The 24,952-nt window shown below is 38.0% G+C and overlaps 1 protein-coding gene across 9 annotated transcripts in view; it reads right to left on the bottom strand.

Moving 5' to 3' along the window:
• Nucleotides 1-24,952, bottom strand: part of LOC127918296 (NLR family CARD domain-containing protein 3-like) — a 115,525-nt gene that overhangs the window by 58,040 nt on the left and 32,533 nt on the right. For 6 of the 9 annotated variants that reach the window (XM_052501588.1, XM_052501581.1, XM_052501582.1 and 3 more), the window contains one exon: nt 1,413-1,520. The exons of 2 other annotated variants lie outside the window; for them this stretch is intronic. In XM_052501588.1, the coding sequence (XP_052357548.1) occupies nt 1,413-1,504 (92 nt within the window). In that variant the 5' untranslated portion in view covers nt 1,505-1,520. Of the gene's footprint in view, nt 1-1,412; nt 1,521-17,249; nt 17,362-24,952 lie in introns of those variants that run through there. One more of the 9 variants, XM_052501587.1, reaches the window with a different exon arrangement.

Here is a 24,952-nt window from a genome sequence, read left to right as displayed (position 1 = left end):
ACACAGCCATATTTACATCAGATACCTGTGTGTTATGTTCAGAATACACAGCCATACTTTACATGTGGATACCTGTGTGTTATGTTCAGAATACACAGCCATTTTACACATCCGTATACCTGTGTGTTATGTTCAGAATACACAGCCATACTTTACACATCCAGATACCTGTGTCATGTTCCGAATACACAGCCTTTACACATCCAGATACCTGTGTGTTATGTTCAGAATACACAGCCATATACACATCAGATACCTGTGTGTTATGTTCAGAATACACAGCCATACTTCACACATCCAGATACCTGTGTGTTATGTTCAGAATACACAGCCATACTTTACACATCCAGATACCTGTGTGTTATGTTCAGAATACACAGCCATACTTTACACATCCAGATACCTGTGTGTTATGTTCAGAATACACAGCCATAATTTACACATCCAGATACCTGTGTGTTATGTTCAGAATACACAGCCATACTTTACACATACCTGTGTGTTATGTGTGATTATTATGCCCTGCACACCGGAAAAGCAAAAGTCTCAAGTGGTTTTCATTTATACTGTCAGTGTGTAGTTGGTGCTTTGTGTTCTTATTCAAAGGATGGTTTGTGTTGCAGCAACAACAAAACATGTTTTAAGTGTTTAAAGAGTTTTGCAAGAATTGTTTTTCTTTTGCAAGAGATGTATAATGTTTTGTTACTTTGATGTCATGTGTTGTGGTTAGGTTGTGGTTAGGTTGTGGTTAGGTTAGGTTGTGGTTAGGTTGTGGTTAGGTTGTGGTTAGGTTAGGTTGTGGTTAGGTTGTGGTTATGTTGTGGTTAGGTTGTGGTTAGGTTGTGGTTAGGTTAGGTTGTGGTTAGGTTGTGGTTAGGTTGTGGTTAGGTTAGGTTGTGGATAGGTTAGGTTGTGGTTAGGTTGTGGTTAGGTTGTGGTTAGGTTAGGTTGTGGTTAGGTTAGGTTGTGGTTAGGTTAGGTTGTGGTTAGGTTGTGGTTAGGTTAGGTTGTGGATAGGTTAGGTTAGGTTAGGTTGTGGTTAGGTTGTGGTTAGGTTAGGTTGTGGATAGGTTAGGTTAGGTTGTGGTTAGGTTGTGGTTAGGTTAGGTTGTGGTTAGGTTGTGGTTAGGTTGTGGTTAGGTTAGGTTGTGGTTAGGTTGTGGATAGGTTAGGTTAGGTTGTGGTTAGGTTAGGTTGTGGTTAGTGTGCAGAGTTTTGCAGAAATAAGATAAGATATAAGATAAGCAAGCAATCAGAAAAAACTGTAAAATCCTAGAAAAACAATATGTTACAGACACATGAAGGCCATCAGCAATCATTTCTGGGGGAGAATAATACATGTGAAAAAATGGTGGATGTACCGTTTTAGAAACAAACTCTTAATCAATTCTAAAACAACATTGTCATCTCACCTCTTAGCTTTGGTGTCATGTTCTCCAGAGAGACTCCTTTTAGATGCAGGCCCCCCCTCCTTTCTCTCCTTTCTCTCCCCAGAGAGACTCATTTTAGAGCACTGACCCCTAAACAGAGATCCAACATGTTGGTTGTGGTTAACACAGTGACAACTAAACAGAGATCCAACATGTTGGTTGTGGTTATTAACACAGTGACAACTAAACAGAGATCCGACATGTTGGTTGTGGATAACACAGTGTCAACTAAACAGAGATCCAACATGTTGGTTGTGGTTAACACAGTGACAACTAAACAGAGATCCAGCATGTTGGTTGTGGTTAACACAGTGACAACTAAACAGAGATCCAGCATGTTGGTTGTGGTTAACACAGTGACAACTAAACAGAGATCCAACATGTTGGTTGTGGTTATTAACACAGTAACAACTAAACAGAGATCCAACATGTTGGTTGTGGTTAACACAGTAACAACTAAACATAGATCCAACATGTTGGTTGTGGTTAACACAGTGACAACTAAACAGAGATCCAACATGTTGGTTGTGGTTAACACAGTGACAACTAAACAGAGATCCAGCATGTTGGTTGTGGTTATTAACACAGTTACAACTAAACAGAGATCCAGCATGTTGGTTGTGGTTAACACAGTGACAACTAAACAGAGATCCAGCATGTTGGTTGTGGTTAACACAGTGACAACTAAACAGAGATCCAGCATGTTGGTTGTGGTTAACACAGTGACAACTAAACAGAGATCCAACATGTTGGTTGTGGTTAACACAGTGACAACTAAACAGAGATCCAGCATGTTGGTTGTGGTTAACACAGTGACAACTAAACAGAGATCCAACATGTTGGTTGTGGTTAACACAGTGACAACTAAACAAAGATCCAACATGTTGGTTGTGGTTAACACAGTGACAACTAAACAGAGATCCAACATGTTGGTTGTGGTTAAGACAGTGACAACTAAACAGAGATCCAACATGTTGGTTGTGGTTAACACAGTGACAACTAAACAGAGATACAACATGTTGGTTGTGGTTAACACAGTGACAACTAAACAGAGATCCAACATGTTGGTTGTGGTTAAGACAGTGACAACTAAACAGAGATCCAACATGTTGGTTGTGGTTAACACAGTGACAACTAAACAGAGATCCAACATGTTGGTTGTGGTTAACACAGTGACAACTAAACAGAGATCCAGCATGTTGGTTGTGGTTAACACAGTGACAACTAAACAGAGATCCAACATGTTGGTTGTGGTTATTAACACAGTGACAACTAAACAGAGATCCAACATGTTGGTTGTGGTTAACACAGTGACAACTAAACAGAGATACAACATGTTGGTTGTGGTTATTAACACAGTGACAACTAAACAGAGATCCAACATGTTGGTTGTGGTTATTAACACAGTGACAACTAAACAGAGATCCAACATGTTGGTTGTGGTTAACACAGTGACAACTAAACAGAGATCCAACATGTTGGTTATGGTTATTAACACAGTGACAACTAAACAGAGATCCAACATGTTGGTTGTGGTTATTAACACAGTGACAACTAAACAGAGATCCAACATGTTGGTTGTGGTTATTAACACAGTGACAACTAAACAGAGATCCAACATGTTGGTTGTGGTTATTAACACAGTGACAACTAAACAGAGATCCAACATGTTGGTTGTGGTTATTAACACAGTGACAACTAAACAGAGATCCAACATGTTGGTTATGGTTATTAACACAGTGACAACTAAACAGAGATACAACATGTTGGTTATGGTTATTAACACAGTGACAACTAAACAGAGATCCAACATGTTGGTTGTGGTTATTAACACAGTGACAACTAAACAGAGATCCAACATGTTGGTTGTGGTTAACACAGTGACAACTAAACAGAGATCCAACATGTTGGTTATGGTTATTAACACAGTGACAACTAAACAGAGATCCAACATGTTGGTTGTGGTTATTAACACAGTGACAACTAAACAGAGATCCAACATGTTGGTTGTGGTTAACACAGTGACAACTAAACAGAGATCCAACATGTTGGTTATGGTTATTAACACAGTGACAACTAAACAGAGATCCAACATGTTGGTTGTGGTTATTAACACAGTGACAACTAAACAGAGATCCAACATGTTGGTTATGGTTATTAACACAGTGACAACTAAACAGAGATCCAACATGTTGGTTATGGTTATTAACACAGTGACAACTAAACAGAGATCCAACATGTTGGTTATGGTTATTAACACAGTGACAACTAAACAGAGATCCAACATGTTGGTTATGGTTATTAACACAGTGACAACTAAACAGAGATCCAGCATGTTGGTTGTGGTTAACACAGTGACAACTAAACAGAGATCCAACATGTTGGTTATGGTTATTAACACAGTGACAACTAAACAGAGATCCAACATGTTGGTTGTGGTTATTAACACAGTGACAACTAAACAGAGATCCAACATGTTGGTTATGGTTATTAACACAGTGACAACTAAACAGAGATCCAACATGTTGGTTATGGTTATTAACACAGTGACAACTAAACAGAGATCCAGCATGTTGGTTGTGGTTAACACAGTGACAACTAAACAGAGATCCAACATGTTGGTTATGGTTATTAACACAGTGACAACTAAACAGAGATCCAACATGTTGGTTATGGTTATTAACACAGTGACAACTAAACAGAGATCCAGCATGTTGGTTGTGGTTAACACAGTGACAACTAAACAGAGATCCAACATGTTGGTTATGGTTATTAACACAGTGACAACTAAACAGAGATCCAACATGTTGGTTGTGGTTATTAACACAGTGACAACTAAACAGAGATCCAGCATGTTGGTTATGGTTATTAACACAGTGACAACTAAACAGAGATCCAACATGTTGGTTGTGGTTATTAACACAGTAACAACTAAACAGAGATACAACATGTTGGTTGTGGTTAACACAGTGACAACTAAACAGAGATCCAACATGTTGGTTGTGGTTAACACAGTGACAACTAAACAGAGATCCAACATGTTGGTTGTGGTTATTAACACAGTGACAACTAAACAGAGATCCAACATGTTGGTTGTGGTTAACACAGTGACAACTAAACAGAGATCCAACATGTTGGTTATGGTTATTAACACAGTGACAACTAAACAGAGATCCAACATGCTGGTTGTGGTTATTAACACAGTAACAACTAAACAGAGATACAACATGTTGGTTGTGGTTAACACAGTGACAACTAAACAGAGATCCAACATGTTGGTTGTGGTTAACACAGTGACAACTAAACAGAGATCCAACATGTTGGTTGTGGTTATTAACACAGTGACAACTAAACAGAGATACAACATGTTGGTTGTGGTTAACACAGTGACAACTAAACAGAGATCCAACATGTTGGTTGTGGTTAACACAGTGACAACTAAACAGAGATCCAACATGTTGGTTGTGGTTAACACAGTGACAACTAAACAGAGATCCAACATGTTGGTTGTGGTTAACACAGTGACAACTAAACAGAGATCCAACATGTTGGTTGTGGTTAACACAGTGACAACTAAACAGAGATCCAACATGTTGGTTGTGGTTAACACAGTGACAACTAAACAGAGATCCAACATGTTGGTTGTGGTTAACACAGTGACAACTAAACAGAGATCCAACATGTTGGTTGTGGTTAACACAGTGACAACTAAACAGAGATCCAACATGTTGGTTGTGGTTAACACAGTGACAACTAAACAGAGATCCAACATGTTGGTTGTGGTTAACACAGTGACAACTAAACAGAGATCCAACATGTTGGTTGTGGTTAACACAGTGACAACTAAACAGAGATCCAACATGTTGGTTGTGGTTAACACAGTGACAACTAAACAGAGATCCAACATGTTGGTTGTGGTTAACACAGTGACAACTAAACAGAGATCCAACATGTTGGTTATGGTTATTAACACAGTGACAACTAAACAGAGATCCAACATGTTGGTTATGGTTATTAACACAGTGACAACTAAACAGAGATCCAACATGTTGGTTGTGGTTATTAACACAGTAACAACTAAACAGAGATCCAACATGTTGGTTGTGGTTATTAACACAGTGACAACTAAACAGAGATCCAACATGTTGGTTGTGGTTAACACAGTGACAACTAAACAGAGATCCAACATGTTGGTTATGGTTATTAACACAGTGACAACTAAACAGAGATCCAACATGTTGGTTATGGTTATTAACACAGTGACAACTAAACAGAGATCCAACATGTTGGTTGTGGTTATTAACACAGTAACAACTAAACAGAGATACAACATGTTGGTTGTGGTTAACACAGTGACAACTAAACAGAGATCCAACATGTTGGTTGTGGTTATTAACACAGTGACAACTAAACAGAGATCCAACATGTTGGTTGTGGTTATTAACACAGTGACAACTAAACAGAGATACAACATGTTGGTTGTGGTTAACACAGTGACAACTAAACAGAGATCCAACATGTTGGTTGTGGTTAACACAGTGACAACTAAACAGAGATCCAACATGTTGGTTGTGGTTAACACAGTGACAACTAAACAGAGATCCAACATGTTGGTTATGGTTATTAACACAGTGACAACTAAACAGAGATCCAACATGTTGGTTATGGTTATTAACACAGTGACAACTAAACAGAGATCCAACATGTTGGTTGTGGTTATTAACACAGTAACAACTAAACAGAGATCCAACATGTTGGTTGTGGTTATTAACACAGTGACAACTAAACAGAGATCCAACATGTTGGTTGTGGTTAACACAGTGACAACTAAACAGAGATCCAACATGTTGGTTATGGTTATTAACACAGTGACAACTAAACAGAGATCCAACATGTTGGTTATGGTTATTAACACAGTGACAACTAAACAGAGATCCAACATGTTGGTTGTGGTTATTAACACAGTAACAACTAAACAGAGATACAACATGTTGGTTGTGGTTAACACAGTGACAACTAAACAGAGATCCAACATGTTGGTTGTGGTTATTAACACAGTGACAACTAAACAGAGATCCAACATGTTGGTTGTGGTTATTAACACAGTGACAACTAAACAGAGATACAACATGTTGGTTGTGGTTAACACAGTGACAACTAAACAGAGATCCAACATGTTGGTTGTGGTTAACACAGTGACAACTAAACAGAGATCCAACATGTTGGTTGTGGTTAACACAGTGACAACTAAACAGAGATCCAACATGTTGGTTGTGGTTAACACAGTGACAACTAAACAGAGATCCAACATGTTGGTTGTGGTTAACACAGTGACAACTAAACAGAGATCCAACATGTTGGTTGTGGTTAACACAGTGACAACTAAACAGAGATCCAACATGTTGGTTGTGGTTAACACAGTGACAACTAAACAGAGATCCAACATGTTGGTTGTGGTTAACACAGTGACAACTAAACAGAGATCCAACATGTTGGTTGTGGTTAACACAGTGACAACTAAACAGAGATCCAACATGTTGGTTGTGGTTAACACAGTGACAACTAAACAGAGATCCAACATGTTGGTTGTGGTTAACACAGTGACAACTAAACAGAGATCCAACATGTTGGTTGTGGTTAACACAGTGACAACTAAACAGAGATCCAACATGTTGGTTGTGGTTAACACAGTGACAACTAAACAGAGATCCAACATGTTGGTTGTGGTTAACACAGTGACAACTAAACAGAGATCCAACATGTTGGTTGTGGTTAACACAGTGACAACTAAACAGAGATCCAACATGTTGGTTGTGGTTAACACAGTGACAACTAAACAGAGATCCAACATGTTGGTTGTGGTTAACACAGTGACAACTAAACAGAGATCCAACATGTTGGTTGTGGTTAACACAGTGACAACTAAACAGAGATCCAACATGTTGGTTATGGTTATTAACACAGTGACAACTAAACAGAGATCCAACATGTTGGTTGTGGTTATTAACACAGTAACAACTAAACAGAGATACAACATGTTGGTTGTGGTTAACACAGTGACAACTAAACAGAGATCCAACATGTTGGTTGTGGTTAACACAGTGACAACTAAACAGAGATCCAACATGTTGGTTGTGGTTATTAACACAGTGACAACTAAACAGAGATACAACATGTTGGTTGTGGTTAACACAGTGACAACTAAACAGAGATCCAACATGTTGGTTGTGGTTAACACAGTGACAACTAAACAGAGATCCAACATGTTGGTTGTGGTTAACACAGTGACAACTAAACAGAGATCCAACATGTTGGTTGTGGTTAACACAGTGACAACTAAACAGAGATCCAACATGTTGGTTGTGGTTAACACAGTGACAACTAAACAGAGATCCAACATGTTGGTTGTGGTTAACACAGTGACAACTAAACAGAGATCCAACATGTTGGTTGTGGTTAACACAGTGACAACTAAACAGAGATCCAACATGTTGGTTGTGGTTAACACAGTGACAACTAAACAGAGATCCAACATGTTGGTTGTGGTTAACACAGTGACAACTAAACAGAGATCCAACATGTTGGTTGTGGTTAACACAGTGACAACTAAACAGAGATCCAACATGTTGGTTGTGGTTAACACAGTGACAACTAAACAGAGATCCAACATGTTGGTTGTGGTTAACACAGTGAAAACTAAACAGAGATCCAACATGTTGGTTGTGGTTAACACAGTGACAACTAAACAGAGATCCAACATGTTGGTTGTGGTTAACACAGTGACAACTAAACAGAGATCCAACATGTTGGTTGTGGTTAACACAGTGACAACTAAACAGAGATCCAACATGTTGGTTGTGGTTAACACAGTGACAACTAAACAGAGATCCAACATGTTGGTTGTGGTTAACACAGTGACAACTAAACAGAGATCCAACATGTTGGTTGTGGTTATTAACACAGTGACAACTAAACAGAGATCCAACATGTTGGTTGTGGTTATTAACACAGTGACAACTAAACAGAGATCCAACATGTTGGTTGTGGTTATTAACACAGTGACAACTAAACAGAGATTCAACATGTTGGTTGTGGTTAACACAGTGACAACTAAACAGAGATCCAGCATGTTGGTTGTGGTTAACACAGTGACAACTAAACAGAGATCCAACATGTTGGTTGTGGTTAACACAGTGACAACTAAACAGAGATCCAACATGTTGGTTGTGGTTATTAACACAGTGACAACTAAACAGAGATCCAACATGTTGGTTGTGGTTATTAACACAGTGACAACTAAACAGAGATCCAACATGTTGGTTGTGTTTATTAACACAGTGACAACTAAACAGAGATCCAACATGTTGGTTGTGGTTATTAACACAGTGACAACTAAACAGAGATCCAACATGTTGGTTGTGGTTATTAACACAGTGACAACTAAACAGAGATCCAACATGTTGGTTGTGGTTATTAACACAGTGACAACTAAACAGAGATCCAGCATGTTGGTTGTGGTTAACACAGTGACAACTAAACAGAGATCCAACATGTTGGTTGTGGTTATTAACACAGTGACAACTAAACAGAGATCCAACATGTTGGTTGTGGTTAACACAGTGACAACTAAACAGAGATCCAACATGTTGGTTGTGGTTAACACAGTGACAACTAAACAGAGATCCAACATGTTGGTTGTGGTTATTAACACAGTGACAACTAAACAGAGATCCAACATGTTGGTTGTGGTTAACACAGTGACAACTAAACAGAGATCCAACATGTTGGTTGTGGTTATTAACACAGTGACAACTAAACAGAGATCCAACATGTTGGTTGTGGTTAACACAGTGACAACTAAACAGAGATCCAACATGTTGGTTGTGGTTAACACAGTGACAACTAAACAGAGATCCAACATGTTGGTTGTGGTTAACACAGTGACAACTAAACAGAGATCCAACATGTTGGTTGTGGTTAACACAGTGACAACTAAACAGAGATCCAACATGTTGGTTGTGGTTAACACAGTGACAACTAAACAGAGATACAACATGTTGGTTGTGGTTAACACAGTGACAACTAAACAGAGATCCAACATGTTGGTTGTGGTTAACACAGTGACAACTAAACAGAGATCCAACATGTTGGTTGTGGTTAACACAGTGACAACTAAACAGAGATCCAACATGTTGGTTGTGGTTAACACAGTGACAACTAAACAGAGATCCAACATGTTGGTTGTGGTTAACACAGTGACAACTAAACAGAGATCCAACATGTTGGTTGTGGTTAACACAGTGACAACTAAACAGAGATCCAACATGTTGGTTGTGGTTAACACAGTGACAACTAAACAGAGATCCAACATGTTGGTTATGGTTATTAACACAGTGACAACTAAACAGAGATCCAACATGTTGGTTGTGGTTATTAACACAGTAACAACTAAACAGAGATACAACATGTTGGTTGTGGTTAACACAGTGACAACTAAACAGAGATCCAACATGTTGGTTGTGGTTAACACAGTGACAACTAAACAGAGATCCAACATGTTGGTTGTGGTTAACACAGTGACAACTAAACAGAGATCCAACATGTTGGTTGTGGTTAACACAGTGACAACTAAACAGAGATCCAACATGTTGGTTGTGGTTAACACAGTGACAACTAAACAGAGATCCAACATGTTGGTTGTGGTTAACACAGTGACAACTAAACAGAGATCCAACATGTTGGTTGTGGTTAACACAGTGACAACTAAACAGAGATCCAACATGTTGGTTGTGGTTAACACAGTGACAACTAAACAGAGATCCAACATGTTGGTTGTGGTTAACACAGTGACAACTAAACAGAGATCAACATGTTGGTTGTGGTTAACACAGTGACAACTAAACAGAGATCCAACATGTTGGTTGTGGTTAACACAGTGACAACTAAACAGAGATCCAACATGTTGGTTGTGGTTAACACAGTGACAACTAAACAGAGATCCAACATGTTGGTTGTGGTTAACACAGTGACAACTAAACAGAGATCCAACATGTTGGTTGTGGTTAACACAGTGACAACTAAACAGAGATCCAACATGTTGGTTGTGGTTAACACAGTGACAACTAAACAGAGATCCAACATGTTGGTTGTGGTTAACACAGTGACAACTAAACAGAGATCCAACATGTTGGTTGTGGTTAACAAAGTGACAACTAAACAGAGATCCAACATGTTGGTTGTGGTTAACACAGTGACAACTAAACAGAGATCCAACATGTTGGTTGTGGTTAACACAGTGACAACTAAACAGAGATCCAACATGTTGGTTGTGGTTAACACAGTGACAACTAAACAGAGATCCAACATGTTGGTTGTGGTTATTAACACAGTGACAACTAAACAGAGATCCAACATGTTGGTTGTGGTTATTAACACAGTGACAACTAAACAGAGATCCAACATGTTGGTTGTGGTTATTAACACAGTGACAACTAAACAGAGATTCAACATGTTGGTTGTGGTTAACACAGTGACAACTAAACAGAGATCCAGCATGTTGGTTGTGGTTAACACAGTGACAACTAAACAGAGATCCAACATGTTGGTTGTGGTTAACACAGTGACAACTAAACAGAGATCCAACATGTTGGTTGTGGTTATTAACACAGTGACAACTAAACAGAGATCCAACATGTTGGTTGTGGTTATTAACACAGTGACAACTAAACAGAGATCCAACATGTTGGTTGTGGTTATTAACACAGTGACAACTAAACAGAGATCCAACATGTTGGTTGTGGTTATTAACACAGTGACAACTAAACAGAGATCCAACATGTTGGTTGTGGTTATTAACACAGTGACAACTAAACAGAGATCCAACATGTTGGTTGTGGTTATTAACACAGTGACAACTAAACAGAGATCCAGCATGTTGGTTGTGGTTAACACAGTGACAACTAAACAGAGATACAACATGTTGGTTGTGGTTAACACAGTGACAACTAAACAGAGATCCAACATGTTGGTTGTGGTTATTAACACAGTGACAACTAAACAGAGATCCAACATGTTGGTTGTGGTTAACACAGTAACAACTAAACAGAGATACAACATGTTGGTTGTGGTTAACACAGTGACAACTAAACAGAGATCCAACATGTTGGTTGTGGTTATTAACACAGTGACAACTAAACAGAGATCCAACATGTTGGTTGTGGTTAACACAGTGACAACTAAACAGAGATCCAACATGTTGGTTGTGGTTATTAACACAGTGACAACTAAACAGAGATCCAACATGTTGGTTGTGGTTAACACAGTGACAACTAAACAGAGATCCATCATGTTGGTTGTGGTTAACACAGTGACAACTAAACAGAGATCCAACATGTTGGTTGTGGTTATTAACACAGTGACAACTAAACAGAGATCCAACATGTTGGTTGTGGTTAACACAGTGACAACTAAACAGAGATCCAGCATGTTGGTTGTGGTTATTAACACAGTGACAACTAAACAGAGATCCAACATGTTGGTTGTGGTTATTAACACAGTGACAACTAAACAGAGATCCAACATGTTGGTTGTGGTTATTAACACAGTGACAACTAAACAGAGATCCAACATGTTGGTTGTGGTTAACACAGTGACAACTAAACAGAGATCCAACATGTTGGTTGTGGTTAACACAGTATTTCTTGAAGGTCATATGTTCTCTTTTATTCATTATCTCTTAGAAAACAAACATTTACTAACAGACACATCCAAACAGTCAGGTGATTTAATGCATCACATGAATATGTAGTCGTGATTTATATTTTTCACCTTTTGTCCATAATAATAATAATATAATAATAATAATAATAATAACAATATAATATATAATAATATAATAATAATAATATAATAATATAATAATAACAATATATAATATCTAATAACAATATAGCTATATGCAAATAGCACATAGAACAATATGTTATAATGTGACTTGACTACACCCAGTTAGCTATATGAACAACATGTTATAATGTGACTTGACTACACCCAGTTAGCTATATGAACAATATGTTATAATGTGACTTGACTCCACCCAGTTAGCTATATGAACAACATGTTATAATGTGACCTGACTACACCCAGTTAGCTATATGAACAATATGTTATTGAATGTGACTTGACTACACCCAGTTAGCTATATGAACAATATGTTATAATGTGACTTACCTATGACCCAGTTAGCTATATGAACAATATGTTATAATGTGACTTGACTACACCCAGTTAGTTATATATGAACAATATGTTATAATGTGACTTGACTACACCCAGTTAGCTATATGAACAATATGTTATAATGTGACTTGACTCCACCCAGTTAGCTATATGAACAATATGTTATAATGTGACTTGACTACACCCAGTTAGCTATATGAACAATATGTTATAATGTGACTTGACTACACCCAGTTAGCTATATGAACAATATGTTATAATGTGACTTGACTACACCCAGTTAGCTATATGAACAATATGTTATAATGTGACTTGACTCCACCCAGTTAGCTATATGAACAACATGTTATTGAATGTGACTTGACTACACCCAGTTAGCTATATGAACAATATGTTATTGAATGTGACTTGACTACACCCAGTTAGCTATATGAACAATATGTTATAATGTGACTTGACTCCACCCAGTTAGCTATATGAACAATATGTTATAATGTGACTTGACTACACCCAGTTAGCTATATGAACAATATGTTATAATGTGACTTACCTATGACCCAGTTAGCTATATGAACAATATGTTATAATGTGACTTACCTATGACCCAGTTAGCTATATGAACAATATGTTATAATGTGACTTACCTATGACCCAGTTAGCTATATGAACAATATGTTATAATGTGACTTGACTACACCCAGTTAGCTATATGAACAATATGTTATAATGTGACTTGACTACACCCAGTTAGCTATATGAACAATATGTTATAATGTGACTTACCTATGACCCAGTTAGCTATATGAACAATATGTTATAATGTGACTTGACTACACCCAGTTAGCTATGACCTTGACTACACCCAGTTAGCTATATGAACAATATGTTATAATGTGACTTGACTATTAGCTGAACAATATGTTATAATGTGACTTGACTATGACCCAGTTAGCTATATGAACAATATGTTATAATGTGACTTGACTACACCCAGTTAGCTATATGAACAATATGTTATAATGTGACTTACCTATGACCCAGTTAGCTATATGAACAATATGTTATAATGTGACTTACCTATGACCCAGTTAGCTATATGAACAATATGTTATAATGTGACTTACCTATGACCCAGTTAGCTATATGAACAATATGTTATAATGTGACTTGACTACACCCAGTTAGCTATATGAACAATATGTTATAATGTGACTTGACTCCACCCAGTTAGCTATATGAACAACATGTTATTGAATGTGACTTGACTACACCCAGTTAGCTATATGAACAATATGTTATAATGTGACTTGACTCCACCCAGTTAGCTATATGAACAATATGTTATAATGTGACTTGACTCCACCCAGTTAGCTATATGAACAATATGTTATTGAATGTGACTTGACTACACCCAGTTAGCTATATGAACAATATGTTATAATGTGACTTGACTACACCCAGTTAGCTATATGAACAATATGTTATAATGTGACTTGACTCCACCCAGTTAGCTATATGAACAATATGTTATAATGTGACTTGACTCCACCCAGTTAGCTATATGAACAATATGTTATAATGTGACTTGACTACACCCAGTTAGCTATATGAACAATATGAACAACATGTTATTGAATGTGACTTGACTACACCCAGTTAGCTATATGAACAATATGTTATAATGTGACTTGACTCCACCCAGTTAGCTATATGAACAATATGTTATAATGTGACTTGACTACACCCAGTTAGCTATATGAACAATATGTTATAATGTGACTTGACTCCACCCAGTTAGCTATATGAACAATATGTTATGTGACTTGACTACACCCCAGTTAGCTATATGAACAATATGTTATAATGTGACTTGACTCCACCCAGTGTTATAATGTGACTTGACTACACCCAGTTAGCTATATGAACAACATGTTATAATGTGACTTGACTACATCCAGTTAGCTATATGAACAATATGTTATAATGTGACTTGACTACACTCAGTTAGCTATATGAACAATATGTTATAATGTGACTTGCCTACACCCAGTTAGCTATATGAACAATATGTTATAATGTGACTTGACTCCACCCAGTTAGCTATATGAACAACATGTTATAATGTGACTTGACTCCACCCAGTTAGCTATATGAACAATATGTTATAATGTGACTTGACTACACCCAGTTAGCTATATGAACAATATGTTATAATGTGACTTGACTACACCCAGTTAGCTATATGAACAATATGTTATAATGTGACTTGACTACACCCAGTTAGCTATATGAACAATATGTTATAATGTGACTTGACTACACCCAGTTAGCTATATGAACAATATGTTATAATGTGACTTGACTCCACCCAGTTAGCTATATGAACAATATGTTATAATGTGACTTGACTACACCCAGTTAGCTATATGAACAATATGTTATAATGTGACTTGACTCCACCCAGTTAGCTATATGAACAACATGTTATAATGTGACTTGACTACACCCAGTTAGCTATATGAACAATATGTTATAATGTGACTTGACTCCACCCAGTTAGCTATATGAACAATATGTTATAATGTGACTTGACTACACCCAGTTAGCTATATGAACAATATGTTATAATGTGACTTGACTACACCCAGTTAGCTATATGAACAATATGTTATAATGTGACTTGACTACACCCAGTTAGCTATATGAACAATATGTTATAATGTGACTTGACTACACCCAGTTAGCTATAACAATATGAACAACATGTTATTGAATGTGACTTGACTACACCCAGTTAGCTATATGAACAATATGTTATAATGTGACTTGACTCCACCCAGTTAGCTATATGAACAATATGTTATAATGTGACTTGACTCCACCCAGTTAGCTAGCTATATGAACAACATGTTATTATGAATGTGACTTGACTACACCCAGTTAGCTATATGAACAATATGTTATAATGTGACTTGACTCCACCCAGTTAGCTATATGAACAATATGTTATAATGTGACTTGACTCCACCCAGTTAGCTATATGAACAATATGTTATAATGTGACTTGACTACACCCAGTTAGCTATATGAACAATATGTTATAATGTGACTTGACTACACCCAGTTAGCTATATGAACAATATGTTATAATGTGACTTGACTACACCCAGTTAGCTATATGAACAATATGTTATAATGTGACTTGACTCCACCCAGTTAGCTATATGAACAATATGTTATAATGTGACTTGACTCCACCCAGTTAGCTATATGAACAACATGTTATAATGTGACTTGACTCCACCCAGTTAGCTATATGAACAATATGTTATAATGTGACTTGACTACACCCAGTTAGCTATATGAACAATATGTTATTGAATGTGACTTGACTCCACCCAGTTAGCTATATGAACAATATGTTATAATGTGACTTGACTCCACCCAGTTAGCTATATGAACAACATGTTATAATGTGACTTGACTCTACACCCAGTTAGCTATATGAACAATATGTTATAATGTGACTTGACTCTACACCCAGTTAGCTATATGAACAATATGTTATAATGTGACTTGACTCCACCCAGTTAGCTATATGAACAATATGTTATAATGTGACTTGACTACACCCAGTTAGCTATATGAACAATATGTTATAATGTGACTTGACTACACCCAGTTAGCTATATGAACAATATGTTATAATGTGACTTGACTCCACCCAGTTAGCTATATGAACAATATGTTATAATGTGACTTGACTCCACCCAGTTAGCTATATGAACAATATGTTATAATGTGACTTGACTCCACCCAGTTAGCTATATGAACAATATGTTATAATGTGACTTGACTCCACCCAGTTAGCTATATGAACAATATGTTATAATGTGACTTGACTACACCCAGTTAGCTATATGAACAATATGTTATAATGTGACTTGACTCCACCCAGTTAGCTATATGAACAATATGTTATAATGTGACTTGACTACACCCAGTTAGCTATATGAACAATATGTTATAATGTGACTTGACTACACCCAGTTAGCTATATGAACAATATGTTATAATGTGACTTGACTACACCCAGTTAGCTATATGAACAACATGTTATAATGTGACTTGACTACACCCAGTTATATGCTATATGAACACTACACCCAGTGTTATATGTTATGTGACTTGACTACACCCAGTTAGCTATATGAACAATATGTTATAATGTGACTTGACTACACCCAGTTAGCTATATGAACAATATGTTATAATGTGACTTGACTAGCACAATATGTTATAATGTGACTTGACTACAGTTAGCTATATGAACAATATGAACAATATGTTATAATGTGACTTGACTACACCCAGTTAGCTATATATATGAACAACATGTTATTGAATGTGACTTGACTACACCCAGTTAGCGCCATTTAGTATGATTGAACTGTCACGTAGCTGTCCCAGGTGAAAAGGACTGTTACATCTGAGTGTTTTACTGTCATTCACTATACTAAAATAACACCAGACATTTAATGTCTCTACACACTTTACAATAATCCCTGGGAAGAGTCTTACCTTGTAGCCTGAAATCACAACCAGAACATGTCAAGTCATTGAGATATTTTCCGTTGTGCTGAGAGAGAACCTTCCTGATGACAAGTGTCTCTGTATCTATGTTCTAGGTTCAGTTGATCTTTGGATGCAATAATATCTGGTCAAAGTCTAGTGACACAACACCATAGTATATCATAAACATAACAGCAGTTGGCCAGTAAAGGCCATGGAATACTAGAAAACAGGGTTCGTCAACTAGGTTTGGCTTCGGGACAATTGTTTTCTGAGTTAAAGTCGGTGGGTCAGAACATAATTATCATATAATATTAGCACAGTGAAGAGGTCTACACTACAAATGGAACATAATGATCATATAATATTAGCACAATGAAGAGGTCTACACTACAAATGGACATAATTGACACATAATATTAGCACAGTGAAGAGGTCTACACTACAAATGGAACATAATGATCATATAATATTAGCACAGTGAAGAGGTCTACACTACAAATGGAACATAATTAACATATAATATTAGCACAGTGAAGAGGTCTACACTACAAATGGAACATAATGATCATATAATATTAGCACAGTGAAGAGGTCTACACTACAAATGGAACATAATTAACATATAATATTAGCACAGTGAAGAGGAACCTATAATATTAGCACAATGAAGAGGTCTACAAAAATGGAACAACATTTTAACACATTTGAACACAGTTTGATAAGTACAAATAGTACATTCAGTGACAATATTTTTATTGTACTGGGGAGGAGTTCATAAAATCAGCAAAACCCAGTCTCTACTGGTGGAGGGGCACAGGGGAACCCAGTTATAAATGTACTGGGGGAGGGGCACAGGGGAACCCAGTTTGTTTATTTCTCTGTGTGTTGATTGGTGGGGAAAAACAGCTCTAGTCCACCCAGTGTACTACTTTTTACACTGGAACCCCCAGTGTACTGGTGGAGCAGCACAGGGGCAACCCAGTGTACTGGTGGAGGGGCAGGGGAACCCAGTGTACTGGGGGAGGGGCAACCCAGTGTACTGGGGGAGAGGCACAGGGAACCCAGTGTACTGGGGGAGAACCCAGTGTACAGGGGCAGGGGAACCCAGTGTACTGGGGCTGCAGGTCAAACAGACACCGGATGAACACAAGAGGGCTGAGCAGGAGCAGATGTGACAGATGGCAAGAGAACATGTCGCTCTCAAAAAGCAGCAAAAGAAAGGTGGATAAGGAAAATGGAAGTTTCAGGGAAGAACGGACAGAGAAATATGCATTCATCTAACCATCTATCTCCTAACAGACAGATTTGCATTCATCTAACCATCTATCTCCTAACAGACAGATTTGCATTCATCTAACCATCTATCTCCTAACAGACAGAGAGATATGCATTCATCTAACCATCTATCTCCTAACAGACAGATTTGCATTCATCTAACCATCTATCTCCTAACAGACAGAGAGATATGCATTCATCTAACCAGCTATCTCCTAACAGACAGAGTGATATGCATTCATCTAACCATCTATCTCCAAACAGACTGATAGAGGAATTCTAAATTCCTATGTATTTTGTAGCCAAAACCTAATTCGCTTCTAGTTCATTAATGAGGTATACGTTCATTAATTATGCATGAAGTAGATTGAGACCAGTCTTAAAAGCCAGGTAAACAGCGTTTATTCAAGTGAGTACTGACCCAAAATACAAATTTCCACAGGTTATAAACTGAAAATGACATCATCAGAGCCCATTGTTTTTAGGTCCGGAACTCTTCTTCTACTCCCCTCATAAAACTACATTCCAAACTGTCTAAAAGATATACTTTTCTCCACTAATGGAACACGACCCAAACATTCTTATCTGTCTGAAAAGCTATAGCATCTCTCCCCTTAAACCCGCAAGGTACAGACAATTAATTTGTTTTCCTTACATTTTCAGTAACAGCTTAACCAAGAGCCCATACATTTCATATCATAACATAATAGTATCAGAATAAATGGTTTTAATCAGAAATGTATACATAATTAATCATTTCAACTATAATTTCCTCTAACAATACTCCCTTTGATCAAATATTATACATTCAAATCTACAAAATAAAAATATTAACCTACTCATACTAACCTTAACTCCAACTGTTTTTAAACCTACATCAGAATCATAACTCTTTTTTTCAGGATTTCCGTTACAATATTTATTAAAAAACAGTTTAATCATTGAAACAAATTACAATCTAATTCCCCTTCATCTCAACACTATTCTCATCAAGCATAAATTCCCCACAAATGACAGATCCAGATTCGTCCACTTCCTCTGTAGACATGCCTTCAGTCCTCCACGGGTCAGAACCTGGAATCGGCCCATAATGCACCATTTGTAGTGTCATTGATCTCTCCAGAGTCCTGGAAACAATAACTTTCATACATACACGCAATCAATCAACCACGTACCTACAAAACTAACACAGTCACACAGGTGAAGGTGGCCCATAACACCACATTTTTCCATAAATACTGTCTACCCAATTTAGTTCAGAGAAGTATCCACCCCAGAGTTTCTGCCAACCCGTGAGCCAGGGTGGTCAAACCAGCTGAGGCTTCAGGCACTGATTCGTCCAGAGCAGTGTTACCTGGGATGTAAGACATGGTCCTGATTACCACGCCCACTTCCTCCTTTTATCTAATGCAATTCTATTCTGTCAGGTCTTCCAGCTGGTTGCTTCAGTCTGTTCTACAAAACCTTTAATAACACCTCTGGTATTCCTGCTAAAGCGCTGTTGATTATCATAACTATAATTAATCCAGTCCACGTTCTTGTGAGAGTAGAGTCCCGGAAATGCTTAACTCTAATCCTGCTAGGATCTGATTTCTTGCTTTGACTCATCTGGCACCCCCCTGGAACCCCAATGTTATCAATGTATACCTTGTCATCAAATGACCCAGATGGAGTGCTTCTCTTTTCCCTTTTAGATAACTTCATGTCCTGGTGTCTGAATGAGTGTAAAAGACATCCCCAACGCACATGACCCCACACAACCTGTGGTTAATAGAATTGTTCACCCACACTACCACTAGATGTCAGCACTGGCCCATCTTCCCTTATTGAAATCTCCAGAGTTCAACCAGCCTGTCAAATCAGACATGGTCTCGTCAGTGGTCATATTCTCTGTCCTATTGCAAGTACTAACTTCCCCCACGTATTTCCCATGTGTACCGTACCGGGCCAGACAGGAATATTCTCCTCCTGTCACTGTAAAGGGAGGAAGTCTTGACTTAAGGGGAACCTGGGGATATAAATAGTGCAAATCAATACAACCGTCATTATCTGGCATTCCTGCTTTCATGAACAGCTTTACCATACCGACCCACACTCCTCTACCCAGAACCGTACTAGGGTGTCAACCAAGACCTGGTCATCTCCCTACCACAACCCTTGATCCTCCTTCATTTCTATTTAAAGGGTTAAGCGTCTCTTTATGCCACTCTACTCTACCTTTCTCCATACTGGGTGGGTGGATTCATATAGCCCTCTCTCCCCATGAGCTATGACCTGTGTCCACGATCAATATGGGAACCTGCACCGGTATCTCTTCTATTTTGGAACAAAATCCTCACCGTCTAAACCATGGGTCAAATTACCACTCTCCGCATACTTGAGTAGGACGTGCTATATCAGGAATATGTCACCCATGATAAGGCAGCTTCAGACGAACAGCTTCCATGTGAAGGCCCACCCTCTCCCCTAGAACACATCGCTTAGCAAGAGCCAGACACATCTTCACTTCTATGAACAACAACAGTGAGGAAAGGACAGGTAAGGTATTTTTCATTCGAGAGATGGCCCCCAGAATTCTGTTAATTCCAGTTCTCCTCTCGAACTCTGTTATTATTCGACAGCATCAGGGTGCCTTACCCTCCCGCAGTGCGATATGAATCCGGGTAGCTCTTTCAGCTAGCTGTCACCAGGAATCCTTGGTATTGTCCCCCCGACAGGCCTATGGGACTGGAGTGACTTCACCTGTATTTCACCTGTAGTGCATAACATCTTGGACATACAGGTTAACAAACAGTTTCTCATTTATTAGCTATTTTTTTTATCAGTTATTTATCCCGTAGGTCACATCCTATTCTAGAACACCATTTACCCATCCCCCCCTTTGTTACCTGTCTCGCTAGTGACGTCATCATCAAGCGCTCGACCTGCCAATTCATAGCGACTTCAAACGAATTGTAAATAATTCTTGTTCGATTAACCAAACCTAATTTATCACATCTGTTCAAATCCTGAATTATAATTTACCACCCCAACCAACATCTCTAAATTCGCTAATTTTATAAAAACCTTTCGATGGGCATAAATCGTAATTGTCTCTTCGTTATCATTTAGAATCCATTTTGCTCTTAGTAACTGTCTCGTCTTTGACTTAGTATTTTAATTACAACTCTATTCCCAATACGTTATTCACTTGTCTAATTAAAAACTCATACTCGCATTAGTGAGTGTACACCTTTATAATACCTTGTCTCTGGGAACAGGGAAATCCCCTTAACCCAAACTTTTACTCCTACAACGACACCCAATAATTCTGATGATCCCTTCACATCATTCGTTTTAAATCTCTTGATGTTTCATGTAACTTATTCAGTCTATCATCAATTTGTCGTCCCACAATATTTTTTCCACTGTCATACACTCAAACCACTGTGATTGACGTGCACTGTCCCTTTAAGATAATACATTATTTTTCCCCATAAAGAAAAAGAGAAAATAGATAGTTTTTTAGGATACTTTAATTAACTTCTAGTTCAAATTCCCAGGCGTTACCTTAACCAAAAATCAATACTCGGAAAAACAATCACAACTTTTTACGATTAAACTATTCTTACCTATTTTATAGTCCAAAGCGTTGCACTATATAGCCTATTTAGTGCTTGGCGCTTCCGTTGCAAGCTGTGTGCATCTTTACGATACTTCTCCTTTTTTAAATGAAATGTATCTGTAACTTCTGGCCGCTTTTGAAAAGTACTCTAAGCTATAATGCACGCATTTTTCCTCTAAATGCTACAACCCCTTTTCTCGGTTTAAATTTGAGCAACGATGTTGCTCAACGTACAACGTCATCACACATCTGCCTGCCTCTGTAAAATATATTTATTCCCTATTTAGATTGCGTTCAGTTTTAAATTCTAATCATCAACGTAACCCCAACCCAAACTTCTCAGTTTACCACACTCTAACATTTAAACGTACCATGTTTTGTGCTAAATTTATCATATGTCAGTCGATTCATAAAGAGCTATAACGTCCGGATAGCCCGAAATTGTATCGTATCTCTCCGTTATTCCCTACATTTAACCTTAGGTAACTTTCTCTTCTATGATACATTTATTTAAATACGACTCCCATCTTAATACATTATTCCACCAGATCATTTTGGGCAAAATAGCGTTTTTCATCGAAATTGTCTCGCCATTATTTTTAATGCCTTCTTTTTTTAACAAAATGTATTCAATCTAAAACACATAATAAACGTTCATTTCATATATTTTACAAACACTGGCGACCGTATTTTTCAGGCACAACATGCAAATAGGTCAATTACAATCTAAAATCCATTTTAGTTAACCGCCACGGCCGGGATTACAATTAAACCATCTTGTATTTTTCTTTTGACTCACTTTATCCATTTTTCTCAACATTATTATTGTAATTGTCCGTAGTCCCAAAACTTCGCCACCGAGAATTCCCAGAAAATAGTCCTAATTACGGATATAGCAAGGAAGGGTTTTAAATATCAGCTTCCATTCGGGTTCTATTGTCTGGGTCAGATTTTGGATGCTTCCCTTCCCCTCTCTTTGTTCTCGTATTACGGTAAACTCCTGCTAGTTTCTACCTTCCTTTTCTGACTGTTTGTGTGTCTCTTTTATGGAAATCTTCAATAGCTTTGACTTTTGAATCCGACATTAGGTCTGACCTTACAACTATAAGCCCAGGGTTTGTAAAACCCTAGTTAATATCTTCTTTTCCGGTTGTGTCAGAGGGCTTTTAAAGAACGCTAATAATCGTTATCTCACGCCACTAATTGTTAGACTCCCCTCTCGTATGGAACTATCCTGTCTATAGATTTGTCTTTTATCTCATTTCTTTAGATTTAAGTTCCCTCTCCTCCTCATTTGGATATTTCCGTAGTATTAGTTGAATCGGAACGGTGATCAATACTGCCACTATTTAAATGACCAATCCAGTTATCTTGCGCATTCTTGCCGTCTCCCTATGCCCAGTATTTGTACAAGTTCACCGTCCTATCTCCCAGTACCTATTTAATATCCCTTCTTAATCTCGGGCGGGTGTGCCTCTCATGATTAGGTTTTAGTTTATTTACGGTAGTGCACATTACCACGGGTTATTTTCGAACCTGCTTCAGTGTATATCGGTTATACAAAACCCAGTGTATGATGGTCATACATACATACCCTGTGGGAATAGCAAGGCCCCCATTATTGATGATTTCTGAAAATTTTAGAACATCAATTAAAGAGCTCAAATCCCCCCAGAATCGAGAATAAAGGCTACTTTACCTGCTGCCAGCTGGGAAAACATTGTTCGTTTGAATCTAGTCACCCTCTCTGTCCTCTGTGATAATACGCAGGCCTGTTTCAATTTTAACCTCAATTCAGAGGTCAGGTCTTTAGTAAAACGAGTCAAAAACTCGTCCGTGCACGATTTCCTGCGTACTACCTCCAGACAACATTTAGACATTTAGATCCGGCATCGAAGGACCAAATTGATAGAAGAATTCTAAATTCCTATGTGTTTTATAGCCAAAACCAGATTCACACTCGTTCTAATTCATTAATGAGGTGTAAATTCATTAATTATGCATGAAGTAGATCGAGACCAGTCTTAAAAGCCAAGGTAACAGCGTTTATTTCAAGAGAGTACTCCCACATACACATATTTCCACAGGTTATAAACTGAAAATGACATCATCAGTTTCTCACACTCTCTCCGATTCTCGCAATAGCCCAGTGTCTTTAGGTTCTGAGATGTTTTCTACTCTCCTCATAAACCAGACATTCTTATATGTCTGAAAAGCTATATCCTCTCTCCCCCTTAAACCTGCAAGGTACAGACAATTAATTCGTTTTTACTTACATTTTCAGTAACAGCTTAACCAAGAACCCATACTTTTCATACCATAACATAATAGTATTAGAATAAATGGTTCTAATTAAAAATGTATACATAATTAATCATTTCAACTATAATTTCCTCTAACACCCTTTATACCACAGGCTGGACCATGTCCTTACCTCAGCATGTAGAAGACTGATGTCCCACCTTCCCACAGGCTGGACCACAGCATGTAAAAGCCTGATGTCCCACCTTCCCACAGGCTGGACCATGTCCTTACCTCAGCATGTTAGAAGCCTGATGTCCCACTGTGCCACAGGCTGGACCATGTCCTTACCTCAGCATGTTAGAAGCCTGATGTCCCACTGTGCCACAGGCTGGACCATGTCCTTACCTCAGCATGTAGAAGCCTGATGTCCCTTTATACCACAGGCTGGACCATGTCCTTACCTCAGCATGTAGAAGCCTGATGTCCCTTTATACCACAGGCTGGACCATGTCCTTACCTCAGCATGGAGAAGTCTGATGTCCCTTTATACCACATGCTGGACCATGTCCTTACCTCAGCATGGAGA

Source organism: Oncorhynchus keta, unplaced genomic scaffold (genome assembly GCF_023373465.1).
Source record: "Oncorhynchus keta strain PuntledgeMale-10-30-2019 unplaced genomic scaffold, Oket_V2 Un_contig_1395_pilon_pilon, whole genome shotgun sequence".
Classification (NCBI taxonomy): domain Eukaryota; kingdom Metazoa; phylum Chordata; class Actinopteri; order Salmoniformes; family Salmonidae; genus Oncorhynchus; species Oncorhynchus keta.
Note: the sequence above shows the minus strand (reverse complement) of the source record. Positions and strands in the feature narration are given on the sequence as shown.